Here is a 23,903-nt window from a genome sequence, read left to right on the forward strand (position 1 = left end):
GCCGACGATGGTTCACTGGAAGTAATTTTTATGCTTCACCTTCAAAACACCCGTGTTTGGTAGGACTTTTAATACAGTTTTACATACACTTCACCGGCGATTTGTATGTGACCCACATTACCCCGCACGACTTATGCAGTGTCTATTTTCCTCGAGCACCCACAATACGGCGATTTTTCCTCCAACGCCAACGTTCATGGCTTTATTTCGTCGTGGGATGTTTAAGTTTTTCCGAGAGAAAAACCCTACTCCGCACGCTCGATGGTTTGCCTCGGCCTTCGGCAAAGCGCCTCCGATCCGCGTTTACTAAATTGGATTCGAACACTGATTACAATCTTCCATATCGGGCTGAAACTCTTCTATCTGGAGCGTGGTTTCGAAGAACCGATACTTGGCGTGCACGGTTTGGGTGGCCTCGCGCAGCACCAGCTCGGTGTTGGTTTGCGGTTCTGTGGAAAGGAAAACAAATCGGAACGAAAATACGAAGATAAAAATAAGTAACATAAAGCTAGCATGTGAAAGGGAAACTAAAGCTTCTAACCCTCGATTGTATTTAGTTGGAAGCAAATTGTTACGGTTTACCTATTTTACATTGATTTGAATTTTGTTTCAAATGCACAAATAAAATCGAAGAATCTTTTTATCCTTGTGTATATTCTTATCGTTAAATACCCATTTTCAAATTGATACCACATTGTTCAAAACTAACTTCTTTAAAACTAACTTTTAAAATTTAGTTTAAAAAATAAAGCTTAGAAACCTATTCTGATGCTTAGTGCAACATAAAGGTCAATTTTACCTCTACTAATTAAACCTATTAGAAAACAAATCAAAACCATAAGGAAAGGTTCAAATCAAGAAAATATTTAATTATTTGCGTATCCAACCCCTAAGGAAAGCAAAACCACACATTCTTCACAGGATCCCCTCCAATCAAACGCAGATACATAATGCCATTGAAAAAGTGTGTGTGAGTGTGGTTTTTCTTTGTCCTTTTTCTGTCTACTCTTTTGCAACTCCCATCTTCTTACCGACAGCCAAATGAGCAGCGAGCGCTATCTTGTTGATGCTGAGGGCCCAAATGCGCAGATTGTGTACTCTTACGACGCCCTCAATTTGCAGGAACGTTTGCATAACTTCGGTGTAATCGAGATACTTCGGGGTGCCCTCCATGAGAACCTGCGAATGGAAAGGGTGGCGTAAGTATGGCTGTGATAACACCGTACCATCGGTGGCGGCAACGGGCTGGCAATGGATTGCGAAGAAAATAAAGTGCGTGAGTAAGTGTGAAGTGGCTTTCCCGGATACGGTCGGTATGAATGGGAGCCCGGTTCTGCCGGATCGGAAAAGTGGTTAAAAGGGGGCGGGCGAACGCGAATGTATAAAAGTAAAAGCGACGTAGGGTGGTGCGAGTTTGGAGCAACAACGAAAAAAAAAACATGACAATAGCAACAACCCGTAGGTGAGTGTGAACTTCCTTCTCCGCGTGAGGAATCGTCCGGAGCGCAGGCCCGAGGGCGGAGAGGCTGAACGCTTTCGGGCGGGTTTGGGTAATGGAAATAAAATCGGTAAGAAAGTGTGCAACCTTAAATCGGTTCCCGTTTTATGGAGCCTACCCGGGCCGAGACCGTTGGCTTCGCCGGGGGTTTAGGGAAGCGGCAAGCGGAGTGCTAAGCTAACGTAAAAATATGGACCTCAAACGGAACAGTGTTGAAAAAAATGGAACAAATGCGGTGGCTTAACTGTTTCAAATTGAAATACAATATTCATTAGGAGGGGCGGCCTCGATGGAGCAGGGGTTAAGCGGGATAATGGGAAGAAGAAAAAAAACAGAAGGACCTGAAACCACCTGGCCCCGCCAAATGCCCGGTAGATGGTTCGTTATCAAAGCTCGTTCCACGTTCAATTTATATCCTCTCCCGACAAAATTTTCAGGGGCTTACTTCGCGATTGATAAAAATCCGTAGGCTACCTTACTAGCGTTCGAAAAGAAACGAACAAATTAAGTGATCAACCTCGGGCTCCCCTCCGTCTAACTCAAGTGGATGAAGACATGAAGCTCAAGACAACGGTGGCAGATGGAGGTGTTTCGATTTGATTTCAATCTGAGCTGGTAGGAATCTAAAATGATTGGATCTGACAGAAGAAAATGAAACGAATAAGATTTAATTTACTCTTGAAGGAATTGGTATAATGCCACTCTTATGGAAGAACTAATTGAGATTTACTTAGTTTTGAAAGAATAGACGAAAATGTCAATTACAACCATAGTTAATGTGAATTATGAAAAAATACTGTAAACTTAACCATTGATAAAATGACAACACAAATGTTTTTCTACGCAATTAAAAGGCATGAATAGGGACTTTTCTTCTTTTGTAATAACAATGGAGGCGCCTGGTGGTTGTTACAAAATAATAATTTAAACAGATATCGGACCTCTTTGAGACCCCCATCGTACTTAGCTGAAAAATGAAAATGTATTAACAGGGCCACGATGTCCTTCCCCCCTTCCGACCTACCACAATGGCATCCCTCATGATGGCAATGGTTGTGCCGAGGACGAGCAGCGAAAAAACGAACGTGCAGATCGGATCGATGATGTTCCAGTCCGGTTTGAAGTAAATCACCAGAGCCGCTATGAAAACGCCCAAGCTCTGCACGAAATCACTCAGCACGTGAATGAACGCGGCTCGGACGTTGATGTTTTCCTCCTCCTGGTGGATATGGTGGCCGCCTCCGCCGCCGCCGCCGGCGTGGCTGTGTCCGTGGTGGTGCAGCGTTGCGCCCATGCTGGAAGCGAAAGTCGAAAGAAATCTCATAAATGTCACCATCGTCACAGCGAAAGAAGGGGGATAAAAATACGACGCACGAGGACGAGAGATGCTAAATAATGGTACGAATGCGCCACCAGGGTGGTTGATTGTGCTCATGGCAATTCCGACGAATCGTTACGCAAAATAAAGTACCGAGCGTACCGGGCGAAAGCCAGCACACGTTGGCGTAACTGCCAACTGCATCGTTGCACCAGAATGAAGCAGTCTTGTGCTCATGGAACCGTCCAATCCATCCCAGAGTCGCGCAAATACATCATGCCAGGAATAAGGAATCCCCTGGCAGCACAGCACAGCACGGCTCAAGCACCCGGGCAACGCGAGCTGCATGCTGTTCGGGAAAGTTTCGATCCTAGAAAGTTGCCACTCGCTTCCGCCTTCTCAACTCCAACGCAACGCGGATTAGGGCACGGTGCGATGAACACAACAGCTTAAGAAGCAAGCAAACCCGGTGGGACGACGTGTTTGGCTTCAAGAAATTGCGACAACCATTGCTCCGAACGGTTTCATTATGGAACTCGCACTCGGATGGATCATACATTGAGGTCCGATCAACACCTTTCCCCGAAACGGTAAAAATGGCCAGCCTTTTCTTCGGCCGTGAAGCAGAAAACGATCGTTGGTCCGTCCAATCAATAATTCACCTTCGCGAACACGGACAAATTCCTCAACCGGTCACAAATCTCACCGCCGGCGCCCCCGATTCAACTCCGTCGGGGCTTCGGCCACTTTTGCCAGTCCCAATTCAATTATCCGCCGGATTTTGGGTGACCGTTGCCGAAGCGATTTACCGCTTGTAGCCAGAAGGAGCTTGTAGCATAAAAAAAAAAGTAAATCTTCTTACCGCGACCGAAAAGCGAAAAGAATCCGATCGGGAAACTTTGTCCAATAAATTCCCCAGGCCATTCCTGTACGAGATGGCGCTCACTGCAGCAAACTGCCGAAGCCGGAAAACGGAAACGCCGCCCTAGAATTGCCCCTAGCGCTCCGTTTTGACTGGCTTCCCACGCTGCAGCACTAACGGAGGAGGAGTGTCGACCCGACGCCAAGGGTGGGATCGACGGGAAAGAACGCCACTGCGCTGGATTAAGACGGAAGGTAATACCATCCATTAATTCTACAAATGAAGGATTATCTGCCACAATCAAATGACACCGACGCAACACGGGATTACACCGGCAGCCCTGTCCTGTCTTGCCGCGTTACCATCCGGAGACTGCCAGGAGCTTCTGGCAATCCCGACGGTTCAGATGCATCGCGCCTTCGAAGGTCTTCTCTCTGCAACGGTGCACTCTGGACGAAAGGACGAACTTTGGTAGAAAAGAAACTCGGTGGGTTTTCCCGGTGGGCGGGTGGAGGGACAAGAAGAAGAAAAAAAGGAAGGGACGCCACCATCAAACAACGATGGACTCAATGTCTGCTCTTGATACCGCAAATGATTTAATGTGATTAGCACTTTCCAGCATGGATCGGACCGGCTCGATATACGACCGCTTGCGAAACGGTAGAAGCGGATTGCCTCGGATTTGCGGTGGATTATGCTCCGTAGCATGCGTTTCAGCCGGTGGATCATGTTTCTTTGTCCGAGTGGGGCAACCTGTGCCGAGTGATAAGCCCTCTTGTACAACTCGATGAGGTGTTCTTTTTTGTTATCTCACACCGAAATAGATCTTTTTATTTCTAACGCTAATTTAAATGTAATTATTCAGTGTTATTTGGGGCGTGTAAAGTTCTGGAACAAACCATTTTTTAACAACAATTTGTAAGAAATTGTCTTTTTTTTCACGAATACAAACCCCATGTAAATCCCGAGAATTAATTAAAAACTCTTATTAATGTTGCCCCTAAGGATGGCAGCTGAAAATACTTTAGGACCAAAAGTACTACTTCTGACCCATTTTAATTTCAAAAGTCAATTAAGTTGCTGTGCACTATGAAATAAAACTTTTCGAATGGCTTCAAACAGATACTTACATCACGTTTACTAGTATTCCTAAGCCGGAAGTAATCAACATTACTTCGCCGTCGAGCTCAAAGTCTCGGTGGATCGTTCTGAGTACCGCCAGGTAGAACAGGATCGCCGTCACCACCCAGATCATTAATACCGACACGAGCGCACCGATCACCTCCGCCCGGTACCAGCCAAAGGACAGCCTAGGGAAAAACAGGGAAACAGGGAAAATTGTGAGTGACTTTGTATTGCCGAGAAGTAAACAGAGTGCATCAAGTGAAACAAGGAGAACGAGAAAAATATATTCATTTTATTGATTTGCATCTTTCAAGAAACTGTTTACAAAAGAAAGTTCTTTTTGTTCTTACTTGACAGTGGTAAAGTTTCCTTGGGAGCGATGCAAAGTCCGCTCCGTGAACAGCGGTACATTATTTTCTCTCAATCTTACCGGCCCGGGTTAAATGCAACCACCTTCCACGAAGACGTGCCTGCCTTTGATCTGCTCGGAAAACAGGCATCAAACCCATTGACTGCATTTACGCGAAGCGTAAAAAGACCACTTCCCCTGACTCCTTACCCGCCATTACGGGCCCATCGGAGTGGGAAGCGGACACGAAGGTTTCAACCCTAATTATATTACAACGAGTTTCGGTCACTAAGGCAAAGCTCAACGATGCAAAAAATCTATCACTCGCCCGACACGATCTCGCTCGTGATGCTCGCCATACTGAGGAGGATAATGTCCAACCTGGTACGGGCTTTTGATCCTCCATAACCGTGGAACGCACGGTCAAGCGGGGGGAGGCCGACTCGGTGGAAAGTTATTAAAACTTTTTCCCGACCCTTCCCTAACCGACGCCGTTCTCAGAAGCCATCAACACGCGGTGCCCTCTTGCGAGCCTGGTTCTCAAGAGAAAGTCCCTCCCACCCACACGTCCGGTTTTCTACTTGCCGCCCTCGGCCAATTACTTACCGCTTCGTGGATGGGCGAGCCGCTATCCACAGCGCTAGCAGCGATATCATAAAGCTCGCCAAGTCCGCCATCAGATGCGCCGCGTCCGTCGCGATGGCGAGGCTGTTCGAGTAAATACCACCTGGAGAAGAAGAACGGAACGGAAGCAACAATAAACCAACAAGAAACAATGAGGAAAGCAAAGCAAAAAAAAAGGATACACCCTCTGCTGCATCTGTCCGGAGCGAAGAAAGTTTGCTGGCTTAATGTCGGTCGGTTGGCACATCTGAACTCATCCTCGTTCCCGAGGTGGCCTGACCTAGGCGAAACCGAACCGAGTGCATTCGCCGTGCGAACGACCACTTTGTCCCCCTCCGAGGGAAGATGCATCCAACAAGTGGAGACAATAAACCATTTTCTCCTACTTGCGGCCTAAGCAAGTTACCATTGGAAGGTAAGCGGGAGATGTCGTCTATTTTAACCTGCCAGAGTCGTTCGTTACAGATGTCCGGGCTCGGGTGGTCCCGTCTGAGCAGGCGGGAGCTAGAACAACCTACATTAGCCCATTAGTTCCTTACCTATTATCTCTGCAATCATAAAAATGATGCAAAGCACGCTGGCCAGCAGGAGCTTCTTTCGCGCTATCTTATCGATCCCTTCCGCCCGGGGTTTGTGACAGTGAGCTGAAACGAGACAACAATAGAGGAAGGCAGGTGAGGCAAGGAGAAAAACAGAGGCGGAGGAGTGGAAAGACGTGTCTTGTGTTCGACACGGTGAATTACTACGGATTATAAATCAAAGTTCGACATCTAAGGCATTACACAACTGCCCGCACCAATTATGTAGATGTTGAGTGATTAGTTGTTGCTTCCGGGGGAATGGAAATAAGCTGCAAGGATCCCAGAGAGCGATGGTATGAGGTGAAAATGCATCAAAAATGGTATCGCAAGCCGTTCTTAATGAGGTCGTTCAAAAGAAAAAACACTCGAGTCACTTTTCTCATTGAACTAAATTCAATTAAATATACAAGAGAATCATTCCTATTTAAATTCGTTTGGAAATTTGAAAAACTTTCTTAACTGTAAAAAAATCGAACATCGATAGTAAAGCTCATTAGAATTAATTCAAATGAAACCCTCCGTGGATGGAAAAATACTGTCAAATCGATTGGGTAATTGAGTTGGGGTGAACGAAACCGAAACGAAACGCTCGAAAAACGCTTCAGTAATTAAAACTCAACCCATAGTCCGAACAAAAAAAAACCAGAAAGGACGTCAATTTTTATGTTAAAAATTGCAAACGCCCGCAAGACGAGTTTGGAAGAATTTCCGCACGTACAAAAGAAACAGCAAATCGTTTGAAAATGAAATTCTTCCACACACAAAAGTGCACACATTTAACCGCAATCCAAAACTGCAATCACCCAGACGTCCCGACGATCATGCCGTAAACCCTTTTTACCTCCCGCCACCACCCCCACCAGAGGAACGACGGCCATTTGCAATGGGTTTCCTGATGGTACCTCGCCTTCGGAAACGGTCTCGCTCAAGTTGGTGGGGGGCGATGTGTCGTAGCCGTGATTTTTCCTTCGCCGATTTGTTCCGTTGGCCAACTTTTGCCCCAACGTCACGCTCCTCGATGGAAATTCCTTCCCGACGGGCTTACGGGTGGCAAATTTCCAATCCGGTTTTCCTTAGATCTCACTCGTTTCTTTTTTTTCCCCCTTTCTAGTTCCTCCATTTCAATCTCAACCTCGTGGCGGTTGTATTTTTCCTAGTCTTTCGCCCCAATGGTGAAGTTTTCCCTCTCTTCCCCGGTATCGATGCGCCACTTAGGGTGCAGAAAAGTGTCAGTCGTGGCCGTCAGTCGACTCAGGCGTTTTGGGGTGGAACGCAACACAAGAAGCAAAAAAAAAGTCTAGCAATTTAACGAGCTGTTTGAGCGGTGAGTTTGCAATAGCAAATCCGAGTCGTTCCCGTTCGATCAAGTGAAAATTTTCCCAACCAAATTGCATACTGTCTATCATTGTCCTGGCGAAGCGCATCTACGTTCCGGAGGCGTTTATGCAGGGCAAACAAAAGGGGGATGAAAACGCAACCAAACAATCGAAGGCAAATTAACACTATTGTTGTCGAAAGGGTCTTGAAGTTTGAATTTACATAAAGCGCATCTTGGGTATGAACCGTTTCTCGGAGTGAGTTTTTCTCAAGTATTGCCAAAGGATAAAGATTGCTTGTTTTTAGAAAAAAAAATCTTCTCACTTTCGCTTCACAAAAGAAGCTTGAAACTCTGGCAGTTTTATTTATTTTCATTTCTAGTTGCATCGGACGACAGTATGTACTTTTATTGTGTAAAACTAGAGTTAAGTTTATATTAAAGCAACTTTTTATCAAAACTATGTGGGCGAAAAGTTATCAAAGGAACATGTTTAAACCCTCTTCATGTAGTGTGCCTTATCCAGTTTCAATTATATATAAATACATCCTCACATTCTGAAGACCCCAAACTAAGCCACTCTTAGGCAACTTCTAAGGCTGATACAGATTAGTGGTTGCAGTGGTGCAAAAATCACTTAGTCCACAACCGGACAATCCACACGCCACGACGTGCCACTTACAAAGCGTAACTGCACAGCGGCGAGCCGATCGGAAGATTATTTATGGATTATGTACTTACACATCATCAGCTTACGGCTTCCGATGCCTGATGATGCTCAAGTGGGGCCACCCCATTATGGTGATGGTGCAAATCAAAGCCAAACGCAGACCGGTCCGTCCGGTCGGTCGGGAAGTCGGCGTAAAAGATTAATCATAGCTTAGCTTTGCTAATAAACCACTCATGCATCGTAAAATGGCTGCCAGTGCCGGTTGACCGGAGCCGGGGCATAATCTTTGATTATGATGGAGCAAACCAAGCGCACCGCCTCCAAAGTGAGCCTTCGTCTGGTGGACCCCCAACCAAGACAGTCCGACCCCGCCCCGGTGAGTGGATCTGGCAGACGTGCGTGTGCTTGCAAATATTGGCAACCGGCGACCATTGTTGGGGTCAACCGGTCGGGTCTTCTAGGAAAAGCATCAGCCTCCTGTTCCGGAGCAAAAATCAATTTCACCCCATTAATCGGAATCGGTTGTTTGCTGGACGTTCGGTTTCGTGTTTGTATGTTGCCGCCAGTCGGTCCTGGAAGCGAATGAATAATCGCAAGATGGTACGCTACGGAAAAGAAACACTAGGTGCCAACGTTAGCCAAACCCATCGAGAGACCTTCACAAACATATTGTCCACCCCTCACCGGTCCATCTATCCGGTGATTGGACCGTATATAATCGTTAAAAGTTTTCCTCTGACAATAACTCCCTCCCGGCAGTGGGCTGGGGGATGGAACGGAAAGACACATCAGCTGCTTGATGCCCCATTGCTGCTTCTTCGATTGTTTAAAAATGAAGCACCTCATGCGCAAACAAACAGATGATGTTTGTACAGCCGCACTCGGATGGGATGGGAACCTCAAGATGGCAAAATGTTGCCGACAGCCATCACAAAAGCGAACGATTCAGTCGGCTTCAAGACAGTGAAAATTCAATTAACAAGCAGCAAAAGTAGCATTCAGCACTACAAACACGAACCATTCCCAACGGTCATCCAGCTTAACAAGAAGCGACCACTTTTCGAAAGCATTCGTTTTATTCGTTTATTCATTTGTGTGCGTTAAGATAAGCGACGTTGGAAAACCCCCGTAAACGTGTCTACTGGACGCACTTCTTGTTGCAATCTTGGCCCGCCCCCGCTCCGGGAGCAGCCCGATAAAAGTTGAGATTTGTTTTTGCCACTGCTCCTCGTTTCCTGCGAATAAGGTCAGCGCGAAGCTGATAACCTTTTTGTGGCGCCACGAGATACGGCCACCCGCTTGACTCCCTCCCACCACCCCGGCGCACGGTGCTGCGAAATGAAATAATCATAAGCAACCTGCCAGGAAACAAAGGAGGATCGGGGTGAAAAAATAGAGCTAGAGAAAACAGTGGAGCGATCCCCAAACACACAACGGCCAAAGGGGGTTCTAAGAAGGTAACGCTAACAGTCAACTCGCTTACAGTCAATCTTCCTGATGCTGAGCTCGTTTGGCAGCTCGCAGCATGAGTTGGCCAGCTGTCCGTGCACGCAATAGATGATGGACCGTTGGGGTGGCTGGTCCGAGGGGTTCGCCGGGGACGGTGGCGGCTGTGAGCTGGCAGACGTCCCATAGTTTTTCCTGTACTCGCTGGAAAGAAAAAGGGAAAACAAGAAAAGATGGAAATGAACGGTTTTGTGGTACAACAATACAGCGGAAGTTTTTTGCCCGAGACGTGGGGTGTGTGTGTAGTAGTGGTGGACTCAAGCGAATTAAAATCAAACAACAAAAAAGATCCCGGATGCTTTCCCGAGGGACCCGGCAGTCAAGCGGGGCAAACTCCAACACGCCATAGTTATAAATTGAAAACGAAGATAGTGTGCGGAGCCTGGCTCGGGCTGTTGTTCAAGATATTCAGTTTACACTTTCAACTAAAAACATTCCCGGTGCAAAAAAGGCACAAAGATGCGTAAGGATCCGCAAAGAACGTTCGCGCTGGCGAAGACGTTACTGTTTGAATTGTGGCAAATTTTTGCTAACAAAGCGCGCAAAACAGCTCGCGTACGGTTGCCAAAAATTAGCAAAAACATAAAGAATTGAATAAATAAGCCCGACGAAAATATGCTACGTGAACGGGAGCCAAATTGATATGATGCCGTTTATTTTTTTGGGTCAGCATTTTTGGCCCACCGATTATGCGAGATTACATAACGGGATGCGGAAGGGAACACGTCGGACGGAATTTAAGTCCTGCTAGTCAAGGGTGAAAGGTTTTGTTTTGCTTCGGGAGCAAATACTTTTAACCCAGTTTGGGGTTTTAAACAGGTTGGTGACTTTTAAAATCCATTTTATTTGATATTCTTTATGTTTTATTCAAGTTTAACTTCAAGCCATCTTTTAAATTTGAAACTTTAAACTTTTTTTACTTATCTTCCATTTCAAAGTCTTGAATACTAGTTTTATTATATTATCTTATGCAAAGCAACGTTCTGTTTCATTTTTTATTTGATTCGATAAATTAAGTTTATAATTTTTGGAATTGAATTATTTTCTTAAGTTTATTTTTAAGCTTACATACTGAAATTTTGTCATCTAGCATCGACACTTTAGTACATTAGGAAAGCTCGCAAAACAAATATTATTTTACTCAAAAAATTCTAAATTTCGAAGCGAAGCTAATTCATTCAAGGACTTTTAGCTTTCTTGGCTGTTTTCCCAAACAAATCTACTCAGCTGCTCGTTGCTATGAAGCAAGTATGAATCCAACTTTCCGCCACATACGAGAGGGAATCGGCTCCGTTTGCGATGCATGCCAAAAAATAGATTACAGAAAAAGGTTTTGCGAAAAATTGAAACTATTTCATCGTAAACGACCCGCGCTCCTTGGTGATCGTAAATTTGTTTGTCTTTTTTCCCCCTTTCGCAGTTAAAACCTGACCAAAACCCTGGCCTGGGTATGCTCGAGCGAATTGAGCCCTTCTGGGGCCCGCTGGCCTCACCCCAGTTTTCCTCCCCCTCAGCGCACCACCGGCCACCAGTGCGCAAGTCCGATTGGATTCCAACAATTTCGTCCGAATTTTCCGGACCTCCACTCCGTTGAATTGCTGCATCGGACCTGGGCCGCGCGGATGAGATGAGATGATGTTGTTGCCGTGCACTTCCCGTGCATCCATTTACGCCACTTTCCGGTACGACGAGCACCCGAGAGGAGGCACCAAGAAAGCCCGGAACCCGGGCATAAGGACGCCGCACCGAAGCCGGAATGTAATGAATGCAGTTCGGCATACATTCGACAAACGATCCCGGGCCCGTTCCGGGCGGTCGGATGGACAGTAATTTACTGCAGTGGCCATAAGTTTCCGCCAGTGGCATCGGGGGCCAGCACCGAAAGGGCTCCATTGTCCGCGATTGGAACGTTTCTTTTTAATGAAATGACTTTGGCAGCAGATCCGCACAAACGGCCACAGCTGTGGTAATAAATGAACGAATGTAAAACTGGTGCCATTGCTAATGGTATTCCGGCGCGCATTTCCCTCTTTTTCTCTGGCGTTGCTACGAGCCCAGGGGATTGGGCGACTTTTATTTTCTGCTTCTGATTATTCCATTCCAACCGATGCTGATGACAACGGACATTTTCAGTTTTAATTTCGTCCGCCAAGCGACATTTCACCACCACCACCACCACACCGCGTCGCAATGACGTCCACCACACGACGTCAGGACACGGGGTGACACCGGAATGAGAAATGACCGACCGATAGCAGAAGGGAGGAAAAAGGCGAGAAGGGGGTATGTGTTTGCGTGTGTCTCATAAATCATTTTAAAAAATTAATGAGCAATGGCCTGCGAGGAGCGCTGCAAAGCGGGAAAGAAATCAAACGAATCCAATTACCAAATTCAACAATCATTTGAATTTTGATGAACTGCAATCCGCTTTCTTTCAGTCGGCGATGGTTTCCGACGTGCGTGCATCAACGGCCACTGCGTGCGGACACTTTGGAAAATGGCCGACATTATGGGAAAGCTGGATCGCCACCAGCGTCGATGCCCGTACGATTGAATATTGGGGCTGACAAGCTGTCGAATTGTCAGCCATGTCAGCGTTTTGATGCAACGTTATCAGTTTATGGTTCACTCTGTAATAAAATGAAAGTGCTGATGGCACACGATGTTCAATTTCAATTTTGATCGGATTGTGCGTTTTTTTGCAACAATGTGTTTGTGCGTGTACGCAAGAAAACACAACCCCAAAAACGTATTATCGGCAGCCTGCTTTGATATGGTGAAAACTGTTTAAGGATTGTATCGAATGTTAAACGCCATAAATCGTGGCCTTTAATTAAAAAATGAAATTATGTACTTCAAATAACGGAAAAAGTAAAAAAAAAAAAACATAAAAATAGGCGATCTTCAAAATGATCATCACTTAGATCATACTTTAAAACGATATGCAAAAACAAAATCCAATTTTGCTAAACCATTACCATGAAACCATCCTGATAGTTTAGGTTAGCAACAAGAAACAACTAATACGGTGATCCATCACGTGTATCAGGTAAAACTCTAAACATTTAATTAATAGTTTTGTAAATGTATATAACAAAAACTACCATTCTATTTTCAAGTCACCAACGGATTTAAATAAGCTTCTTTGCACTTCTTCTATTCTTAAATAATGTATCTTTCCTATCATTTAGAGATTGAATAAAAAAACATAAAATTTTAAGTTACTTATTAAGTAATTGTTTGTGATTCCAAGAGCTTCCACCTGTGCCTTATTTTTAAATCCACCATTCAAAGCAAACTGTAAATGTTGAAAAAGTTTTAACTAACCCTCAACCATTGGACGAAACGAAATAAGCCCAATTGTGGCGTAGGAACCATTGGGCATGCAAGGCACATCTTGCCATACCAACACACAACCTAACGAACACAACGCGCGTCTGAATGGTGGCCACTTTTGCCTTCTTTCCTGGTGAATCCCAAGAAGGTCCTGGTTTTGCCTCCTTCTTTTCCTCCTCCCTGCTTTTTCTCCTCGGAACCAGAGCTCTAATGCGCCCGTAATGAGGTTATGAGTCAATCCCATCAGTGTAATGATGCCCGAACGCAGTCCGAGAAGTTCGCCCCCACCTCCCCTGTTCGGGTTTCGAGTGCGCGCCAGCAAATGACTGCTGCCGGGGAGCAGAAGATAAAAACCCGGGAAACCCGATACCCTGCCGGCAAGGTGAACCGAAGAAGAAGACACCGGGCGCCCGGACCCTCCATAATCAGTGTGAATGTAAAACATCATCGGGCCCTCCAGGGTGCCGTTCGGAATGGCTTTCAAATGATTTCGTCCCGGCAAAAAGGGTTCCTTCAGCCGTCCGGTTCGTGTTTTACGTGGACGCCCGGTGAACGCAGGAGACCGGTGGTGGTAGTCGGAGCCAACTGCTGGCTGCTGCTGCTACTTGGCCCGGAGTCGTATTAGCATTTGTTTAGGATTATCCGAATTTTATACCCTCCAATGGGTCATAAGCGTGAAGTCCGTGTGCGAGCTGACTCGGCCATCTCCTCCCCCGGAGCTGATGGGTTAGGGGAATTTCGGAGATCGTGCAGCGAGCGTCTGTTCCATACGAGCACACAGTTGCAGGTGGAGCCAAACAAAACTGGTCGGTGTCGAAACGGAACGAGTCCGTAATTGGGCAGAGTCAAATGAAGCGAATCCTAAAGAGACCATTTTTACGTAAATTGCTGTATCAGATGAAAGCCCACCAGTAAAAGCAATTCAATTGTCGGGGAAAGTTCGCAACTGGACTCAATTTCACGCACCTCGAATGAATCTCTGCCGTAAGTTCTTTTTCTCCTAATCCTCGTTTTAAATATGTTCTCCACCAGCGCAGCGGGGGGGAAATGTTTTGTCCACCACTGTGCCCCGGCGCAAGGCAAACAGTTGCAGAATAGAAACATTTACAGATACTCACGTTTTATGCTAATGTTTACGTAATCTCGTAAAATAGCAAAAACCCGCACCGGTCGGTCCTTTTCGTCCACTAGTTTTCGCACCGATGCAGAACCCCCCGAAAGGTGACTACGTGTGACATCCGGTGGGGCGAGCGAATGGACCCGATCGTAAAGCACCCCGTAAGGACGAGAGTCCACGCCGGGCCTTTTTCGAAAACTATAAACCTTTTAGTATGATGCGAAGGTAAAGATGTCCCTCACGGGGTCCCTCCTTGCCCGAAGATTCGCCCCGCACACCAGGACATGCCGACATTCCGGGGGGAGGGTTAAAAGAGGGGCCGAAAAACGGAAAAGACACACCAAAGGGAGCGAAAATGCAAAGTATCGGATTCATTTTCTACGGACGCCGGTTGAAACGATCCATCGATAGCGTCGAATCCAATGTCGATGGAGTGTTCAATCTCGCCCCCCGATGACATTGGGGAGGGTCCGCTGGGGGGGTGGGGGGGGGTTGAGGGGCGGGGTGGCAAAGGTCCCCAGAACGAAACATCCCCGGTTTTCCCAATCCTGACCTTAACAGGGAGGGTCGGTCGGTTGGTTGGTAAGCAAATTTATGAAAATGTAATCAATTTGTTGTAACACAGTGTAAACCGTGGAGCATGGTAATTGCGTGGAAACAGGGAGGAACAGACTTCGCCACGCAACTTCGTTACAAAAACGTTATCGAGCGCGCGCCGGTGCGTTCCGGTTCCGGGGACAGGATGGACGCCCCCGATAGCCCGTTGGGAACGTGAGCAGAATGCGATACCGGAAGGTGAAAGGGATCGCTTCGGTCCATGAAAACAAATAGTTCCGGCTTACATTGTCCAAGATGTGCTAGCCAAATGTGTAGTGGTGTACTCCAAGACATACTTGGCGAATAGTTCATGTTGGTTTCTTTTATGACCCTTCCTTTTTATTTGGCATTAAAAATGATACCAAGGAACTATTCAACGGACGGCCAGTTATATCGTTGTTGTGCTGATAATTTGTTGCCAACAGAGATTTCTGATGGAAAATATTAACCATATCGACTGTTACATTGTACACAGAAATATCAATAGCAGTTCAATTTTCGGAACAAAAATATTAAATGTTACAAAGTTAAAAAATCCAATCCAGACAATGGAATCATTTCATGAATCAACAGTTGAAAATAGATCTGTGAAATTCCGTGGCGTAATTTAAATAAACATAATACTTTTCAGTAAATAAAGCTTTTAATTTTCAACCCCTCCATTTCGTCAGTTCCAGGGAAAAATCAGCTGATTCCTTTGTTCCCCACCAATAGTGGAATTGAAAATAATTATCCTTTGTTTGGCAACACGATACCATACCGCCCGTTGCGATATGATCGATGTTGTTCAACGAACGGCTTAATTGCTGTCGATTAAGTCCGTCGAAAAACCGCCGAGAATGCTCCATCATCGTCAAAAGCGCTGGAATCATTAAACAACAAAAGGACCAGCCTTTCCCGACCCATCCTAGGCACGCGGAAAGTTTGGCTGATTTTTTTTTCTTTACTTTTCTTTGGAGATCTAATCGAGCCAGGTCTAGTTTCGGTGTCAAAAACTCTACCAAAGAGATATTCCCGAGAGTTTTTTTTTATTCCATCCTTTCCTCCTTAGGGAGACCTTAGTCCTTCGGTTGGTCGTTCTTAAAACATGGGCGCAGTTTGCAAGGAACGACTAAGGAGAATGCATACCTTGGGCGATACTTACTCCCCGGGAGTACCCGTTCAAGCATCCGTTGACCACACGGCCCATGGTCCGTGGTGGCTTTCGTTTTCCGCAGCAAAATACCCACACAGGCACAAAAACAACTACGAACAGAACAAGGAAACCATCAGCGCTCGAAGGCGAACGTTCGCGAACTTTTAATCCGTCCTTCGTTCCCTGGAGTTTCCACCAATCTACTAGCATCGCGCAAAAGTGCCGCAAGCCGGAGTGGAGTGGAGAAAAAAAAGGAGCGGAGAAGGGGGGGAACCCACTCCCAGAGCAGGACTGGCGAAACCTGCCAAACCCAATCCCTGTCATGTTCCGTGCTGCGTTTGTCCTAAATTAAAAATAACTTTCGAAACTTTTGCACGGTTCGGCTTTCGGTTCAGCAATCTGCTTCGAGTCTTTCCCGGTTGCGAGTCCGGTGGTGATATCAGATCCTTGGGTGCTCGAATCGGAGTAAAGGAGAGGTGGACTGTGCCCGACCCTGGACGCCCCGGCGCAGCACTGGCGCAGACCAGATACGCTGACAGTTCGACCGAAAACCTCCGAAAACCCCAACCGTCCGCAGCGGTAACCGTTGGATAAACGAAACCGGAAGGCGAGATCCGTTGCATACCGGAACCGGGAGGGAGGGAGGGTGGGCTAGCAGGAAGGATGTTGCCTTCCGCTGGGATGCCTTTGTGCCGTGAACGTGTGAAGTTCGCGTTCGCTGGCGCGGAAAGACCACCGAGAAGGAAAAGCCCTGCACCCAACGCCGAAGAAAAGGGCGAAGAGTTTCATTTTCATTTACTCATTACATTACTCGGTGGCGCTGAGGGGGTGAGGGGTGTGGTCACCGAAAGAAACTTGAGCACCAAACGCAACCGAACACCCGGGCGAGGGAGGGAGGGAGGTAGGGTGGCTGCGGCCAACTCGGTTTGGCTCGAGTCAAAAGGGAACGCTCGAGAATTAGTTCCATCGGCGAAGTGTAAGCACAATTTGTTGTTGCCTGTTGGTTTGGGAACTCGCAACGCTCGCCGGCAACGACCCTCGGCACCATCGTACACGGTTCTATCGATGTATCGAATGTGGAAAACCGGCAAAACTGGCGCACACATGCTACCTCCCCCCCGGAGGGACCGTAACCGGCGCCAGCAACTGATGTACTTCGCTGGGAAGTGCATTTGCACTGGCTCCAAAGTGAAGTGAGGGGGGAGGAGTCTACAACACAGTTTCCTGCATCGAAGCCTTGGAGCCAACCATGTGTGTGTGTGTGTGTGTGTGTTTGTGTGTGCGAGAACTGGTCGAGGAAACTTAATGGATACACGAAACTGTCGTAAACCATCGACGGGACGTGTTTCGCCGTTGGGGACGAATGTGCATTTTTCGATCCCGTTTTCTCTTTTTCATCAACGTCCTGTTTTCTTTTTTTGAACCAGAATGTATCGAAATCCACTTTTTTACATCCATATCCATACGAGCCATGCTCGTTTATACACCGGAAACATGTTGCTGTAGGAAGGAAAAACATCGTTCACGAGAATTTCGTCCAGTTTTACTCACAAAAATAGGAACGAAAAACCGTTCACCAGCGTGGCCTTTGATGAATGAAAACATGTTAGAAAATGATCTGTTGTTTTTTTCTATTTTCCATTACGTCTAGAACCACAATATGTATACTCTCTCATGCAATTTAAGAGACTATAAAAAAGCATAACGAACCTAAACTTTAAGCTCATTTCATTAACCATAAGTAGTGCTGCTCCCTTTACTTAATTTTTTTAAAGCACACTAAAAACCTTTGGACATATTTAACTAAATTCAAAGGATCACGATTTGATAACTAAATTAGGTTAATCTTTAACAAACGTTCTTCCTTTATTTATACCAATTCTACTAACTATAAACGAAAAAATAATAAGTCTAGTTGCATTATCGCCATATTTCTTAAAGTTTTCTCTTCATGGGATAATGAAAACTTTGAAACAAAACAAATATCCAGCGACCAAAAAGCAGCAGTATTAAAATATCATTTGTTGAGTCCTTTGAACAAACTTTGTATAAAAAAAAAGAAAAGAATTTTGTTCCGAAAAGAATCATAATAGAATACCTGCGTCCTACATTTAAATTGAAAGCTGAGGAAACTTGTAAGATATTAAGCATTCAAGGCAGATAATACAAGTTTTATCAAAGCAACATTCAACATTCACCACTCCATAGTTATTACAAAACAAATATGTTTTTGTTTGTTTTTTGGTTACCAACCCACAAATGGTTCGTTAATGAAAAAGCAACTGTGAACCTTTCTGACTCAATGAAGAAAACTTTGGCATCAACAAAATTAACCTTAAAGTTGTTACGTACCGCCTATTAACCCCCCAAAGGCGTTTTGAGTTCACTTTTCACGTTATCCAACCACCACGCGTTTTGTGACCCGGAATTTGAAGGAATTCAATTTGATTTCTCAACTCAGGACCTGTTTTCCTCCAAAATCGCGGACAACCCTTGAGCTATCCTCTAACATTTCTCTCTCTCTCTCTCCCTCGTTTCCCGAAACAATACACTTTGATGGTGAAGTTCCAACACCGAGTCCTTCCGCTATCGACCGACGCGATATGCGGTTTACGCGGTCATCGTCGTGCCAACGTCGTACCGGACATAGTTCGTAACTTTAATTAGTGCCACACCGGGCGGCTGCGGTTCGCCGGCATCGGATGACGCAAGCATTCGATAACTAGTTCAATAAGATTTAATAGACCCCGGAATTCCCGGGCGAAGCCTGCCAGACCGTCGTTGATGTGTGACTTTGTCAAACGGTCGCCTCTCTCCCGGTGCTATTGTCCGTCCATCCGTCCGTCCGTCCGGCTCGACTTGTGGCCAATATAGTTTGCAAAGTTTGGCGACGGTCCGGTTTACGGTGTGCGTAACTAAGTCCGCTCGGTGCGGGATGCTGCCGGATCCGGGCCGGAAACACCGGAGATGGGCGATATATCTCAAGCCAGATGAAAGTCAGCCGTGGGTCCGGTCATCGGCGAATAATAAACTTTCTAATGACTTCTTGATGGTGTTCCATGTTTTAAGCTAACAACTCTCGGCATTCTCGACCCGACCCCGACCAACCGGATGGCATTGGAAACTTATTTCAGTCTCAATTTTTTTTTTTTAATTCCTCTCAAGCCAAACACGTAGAGTATGGTAAAGCATTTCTGGTACCGTTGCTGCAGTCCTCGAGGCTCGAAGGACCACAGGAAGGTTGTCGATTGGAATGAGTGCATGCAGTGGGTGGGAAAGTTTTCTGCACAAATTTTCCCACCAACTTCCCCCATCACAACACGAAACATTCATCATGAACAGCCGACCTCGGACGAAATGAAGAAAACAAGAGGTAAAAAACATACACACACACACACAGAAGGCCCCGGAACCTGGGGGCGTTACGCCGCAGTCGATAGATTTACGAGTTGAGCCGTTTTTCCAACAATTTCCACATACTTCAAAATGTACCAACCAACACTTCGAGAGCCGTTTTGATGAGCTGTTCTATTTCCAACCCGTTCGCTTTTGGGGGAAATGAAATCTACCGAAGTGCCTCGTGTTGCCACCAGGGAAGTCAGTGCTCTCGTGGTGGGCGTTGAAGTGCATTGCTGCAATCTGATAGTGCATCAAGGATGGTTTTCTTTCAGGTGCCGTTTTTTTCTCCCCCCAAACCAGCATAATTACAGCACGCGAATCAAACGGTCGGTCGTGGTATGTTTCGCGGCTTGCAGTAATTAATGCTTTATGCTGGTGGGCAAGTAACCTTGAAGCCGAAGCACCTGGTTGGTGGGCCAGGTGTGTTGTAGTTTTGGCGATTTCTTTCAGCCCCGTGTGAGAACCCGAATCGTCCTTTTTTCCTTCAATGAAATCGACCAAAGTTTGGAGTAAGGACTACATCAGGGGCTTTTTTTTGCAATCTTTTACCTCACCGAGCGTATCATGACCGAGCCTTTAATGATGGCTCCAGCGCGCCATATTACAAGCACAGAACAGATCAACTGTTTGCACCCGCACACAGTTGGAAGTAATTGCCTGCACACGGACGAAGAAGTCTATTACATTCAACGCCATATCTACGCCGCTACCTAATCCACTGGAACGTCATTTATCAATGTCAGAGGACTACCTAGCTAACAAAGGTTCCCTTAAGGGGAAGAACAGCTCCGTTTAGGAGAGGAAGAATCGTATCCTTGCTTGTAAAAAGTGTATTTAGCTGAATAAAAACCAATCCAACTTGGTTACGGATTAAAAACGAACACAACAACGAATGGTGGGAAAATGAAGTGACGGTGCCAAGGATTCTCACATTTTAGGTACCCCAATGGAAAATACATTGGACTACAAGGGATCAACAATACAACACCGATCCCGAACGATGCAGTTCTGAACGCTTTGGTCAGCTTAGACAGAAATTGGAATCAAGAAATTGACTTGTCTGTACGTAAATTCGAATGAATAAGACAGCTGCCTGTATTGGAAAAAGAGAACCCAACATGACGACAGGCACCATGGCTCACGGAAACTTTGGCATGGGATTGTTAAAGACTTTTTAAAGAATTTGCACCTTCATCTCATCTTAGGAATACTTGGTAAGATGAACCAATTGAGTTTGACAAGGGTTATTTAAGACATGAGCAAGGGGTGAGTAAGTTGCCGTTTATCCGAATAAATCTTAAACAATGTACACATGGCAGCCATTGTTTCATTCGATGAAGTTTTTCCACAGAATAATATCCAAGTGTACATTGGGTTATTCGTAAAATATACGTGGAATATACAGAACTTGCAAAATGCTTTTCATTAATTACAATGTAGTTCCTTTAATTCCATTAATTAATTTTTTTCTACCACGAAAAACGTGGAAAATGATATAGAATACCCAATGCACTAGAATTTTGTACTCAAGGAATCTCGTTGTCTGTCCGGAGCGGAAAAATTAAAGGAATTTATATTAATAAACACAACTCTACTCCCTTCGTCCTTCGCCGCACTTTCGGTGGAAGGTGATCGACAACCATTAGCAAAAGTATTTTGTGTTCGTGTGCAACACCGTTTATGATGCCTCGGCCCCAATCTTCTGTTGCTTTCGCCGGGAGAACCCCGTAGCCGGACGTGGGCCGGAAGAAATTCATCGACCTTCACTTAGTTTCCACTTACCGCACACCCCACACCCTATCCCACCCTCCGTTTGGGCTACGTTAATGAAAATCAATCACCCTCCCGTACCGGGCGGCCATATTTGGCCCGTGCCTGGGGTGAGTAACAGCAACGGAAACAATTTTCGCAACTTCACCCATTCCGAAGGGGAGTCCATCGCGTCGGAAAATCCGTCTACACCTGGTCGGAATCGGCCGTATCACGTGGCACCGATCGATTGGCTCGCGGGCTTTTAGGCATTCGTCGAGAGGCCACACCGATTTGGGTATTTTTCGCAGGTTGGGAAAAATATTCCCAATACCGACCCCGACGACCCAAGGCGGATTTCCTCTCGTTTGCCGGTCGGCTACCCCAACCGAAGGTCGGTTAATTAAAATTTATTTATTTACAACTATTCAAATACCAACGCCACCCGAGCGTCGAACCGTCGGCCGGCGGATGAAACTTACATAACCAACGGTTGTTTCTGCTGGTCCTTGTCCATGGTCACTGGATGACTGGCACACCACGCGATGCCACGTTGTTGTGGGTTGGGGAAAGCGAGCTCAACGTCGGCGAAGTGTTAACCACGTGGACCCGAAAAGCGAACCTTCAAAAGCCTTGTCGTTGCACCGGTCGCCCGGTTTCGATTCTAATGGAGCGATTCTTACGCAGCTTTGCATACGAAACCACGCACCTTTTCACTGACGCACACTAGTCCGGGGCAGACACTTCCGGTCGAAGGCTGTTACGATAGTCACTGGTCACTGGTGTTGAGCACGCAGATATTGCTTGCTTTCAGACAGAACCGGCCAGCGTTGGGGAAAATAAAACCACACAATCATTGGCCGAAGGAGCGACTAATGGGGAAATACCGGGACTATACAATAAACAGAAAAAACAGGATATCAAGACACGAATAGGTGGCCATCGGAGACGATTGACCAGCAATAAAGTTGCTGTAACCTCCTGCAAATATGTCCTAACGTTCCGAGAGCATAATAGAGTATGTTTCCGTATAGTAACGGTGTATTCTTTCTTCAATTAGATTCTTTTGCTTCTAAAACACTATTTTTAATCAATTTTTGGTACTAAGCGTATTTAACTCGACAGGATAGTGTCCTATCCTGAATTTGCATTTTTGTATAATTCTTTCAACTAGTTTACTTTAATATTCTGAAAGAAGCACAAACAGTTTTATGTAGATGATAAGTTTGCGTCACAGATTGAAACTATTAAGTTTTTAGTTTAATTTACTGTTTACTCAAAACATTAGAAAACTGAAAGTGCATTTCCATTTTTAACGAAGGGGATAAACTGATGTACAGTAAAAATATCATTGATTTAGATTTGAGACAAATTAATTTTAAAAAAACATCCAATAAAATTATCATTTATCTCAGCAAAGAAAACTATGACTTTATTGTCACACGGTCCCACGGTCAGTTACGGCTCGGAATCTCCCGGCGGATGCGGGAACCGACCGGTTCCTTTGCCATTTTAGTGCAACCGGAAAAAAAATGCGTTCGCTCGAAAACACTCGAATCGCAAACTCATTTTTCCTTGGTTTTCGCCGATACACGCCGATCCATACACCTAGTGCTGGGTTATTTACGATCCATAAATTACTAAGTAGTAATAAATATTTAAATGTAAGAACCGCATAAGTAATGACTGAAAGTGACCCGTTCGTCTCCCGGTGCCGCACCGGTCTTACGTCTTCCCATGGCGTACACAAAGTAAGGAATGGGCAAAAACAAAAAAACGGCACACCGGAACGATCCACGCCAGAGCAACGAACGGTGTGCGTTCGGTGGGCATCCGTTACCACCGTGAGGATGTAGTGGTTTTGACCGTGTTGTACCGGGAGGAACTATTCTCGAAGGACACCGGAGGGGAGCGGCTTCGGTCACAAAAAATATTTATATATTAGTGTGTCCCTTCTGCGCTAAACTGGACGAACGGTGATAGTGTGCTTTATTGTTTCGCCCGCTATTTGGGAAATATTAATCTATTTTTAATGGCTCGACCGGCTCAACCTCACCCGTATATCTATGACACACTCACTAAACGGATGGGTTGGTTGGCAGGATCGAGAAGAGAGGAAGAAAAAAACGAAGCGCCACACAAAACTAACACAAACTGGTCCATTCGAGAGCACCGGACAGTTGTCGTCCTAGGTTAGGGTTGCCTTTTCGGTGGCACAATGATATTGTTACGACATAATTATTCCCATCGAATCTCTCTTTTAGATGCACTACCATGGTACTTTTTTTCCACGAGCACTTTAAGAAGAATCGAACATGGTCATATCATAATATACTGACCAAAACTATTGCAAACCACGGTTCGCCGTATCACAGATAATTATTACAAAATGAGACACACGGAAAGAGCCTACATGTGTGCCTCAGTTCATCTCAAGATCACGATCGATAGGGTTACTCCTTTTCCACTGGACACGGTGCGATCCGGTCGAATATACGCGCGTTACTAAACCCTACTATCAGAACCTCCGCCACAAAGGGACATGAGGTGTAGTATCTTGTCCCCGACTACCACACCAACGAACGTATGAGTTCCGTTGCACGATGGCGCTGTGTCGTTGAGCTGGAGATTAGTTGTCAAAATTCTAAACCATGTCAACATTTGCATACTCCATCCATGTCTATGGCCACCATACGAGCTGGGTAAGAATATTTGTTTCGTC

The 23,903-nt window shown here is 45.8% G+C and overlaps 1 protein-coding gene across 3 annotated transcripts; it reads right to left on the reverse strand.

Moving 5' to 3' along the window:
- LOC131262612 (proton-coupled zinc antiporter SLC30A2) lies at positions 1–23,661 on the reverse strand. Of its 3 annotated transcripts, none has more exons than XM_058264655.1 (9): positions 23,521–23,661; positions 21,664–22,053; positions 9,826–9,992; positions 6,316–6,420; positions 5,759–5,879; positions 4,809–4,988; positions 2,523–2,793; positions 1,032–1,179; positions 1–449 (listed from the first exon to the last, which is right to left on the reverse strand). In XM_058264655.1, exons 2-9 carry the CDS (start codon positions 21,696–21,698, stop codon positions 307–309), a joined length of 1,170 nt encoding a protein of 389 aa, XP_058120638.1. In that variant the 5' UTR covers positions 21,699–22,053; positions 23,521–23,661; the 3' UTR covers positions 1–306. The 3 variants fall into 3 exon arrangements, with proteins under 3 accessions (XP_058120638.1, XP_058120639.1, XP_058120640.1); XM_058264656.1 differs by having other exon boundaries at positions 21,664–21,988; positions 23,521–23,654; XM_058264657.1 differs by having other exon boundaries at positions 21,664–21,984; positions 23,521–23,651.
- Between the last annotated feature and the right edge of the window lie 242 nt (positions 23,662–23,903).

Source organism: Anopheles coustani, chromosome 2 (assembly GCF_943734705.1).
Source record: "Anopheles coustani chromosome 2, idAnoCousDA_361_x.2, whole genome shotgun sequence".
Taxonomy (NCBI): Eukaryota; Metazoa; Arthropoda; class Insecta; order Diptera; family Culicidae; genus Anopheles; species Anopheles coustani.

Bases quoted from the DNA above. Each gene is read 5' to 3' on its own strand.
- LOC131262612 (XM_058264655.1), bottom strand. From the start codon at position 21,698: ATGGACAAGGACCAGCAGAAACAACCGTTGGTTAT. The intron at 2,794-4,808 runs GTAAGTATCTGT...TTTCGCTTCCAG, and splicing joins GGAATACTAGTAAACGTGAT to CATGGGCGCAACGCTGCACC. The intron at 1,180-2,522 runs GTAGGTCGGAAG...TTCCATTCGCAG, and splicing joins TCATGAGGGATGCCATTGTG to GTTCTCATGGAGGGCACCCC.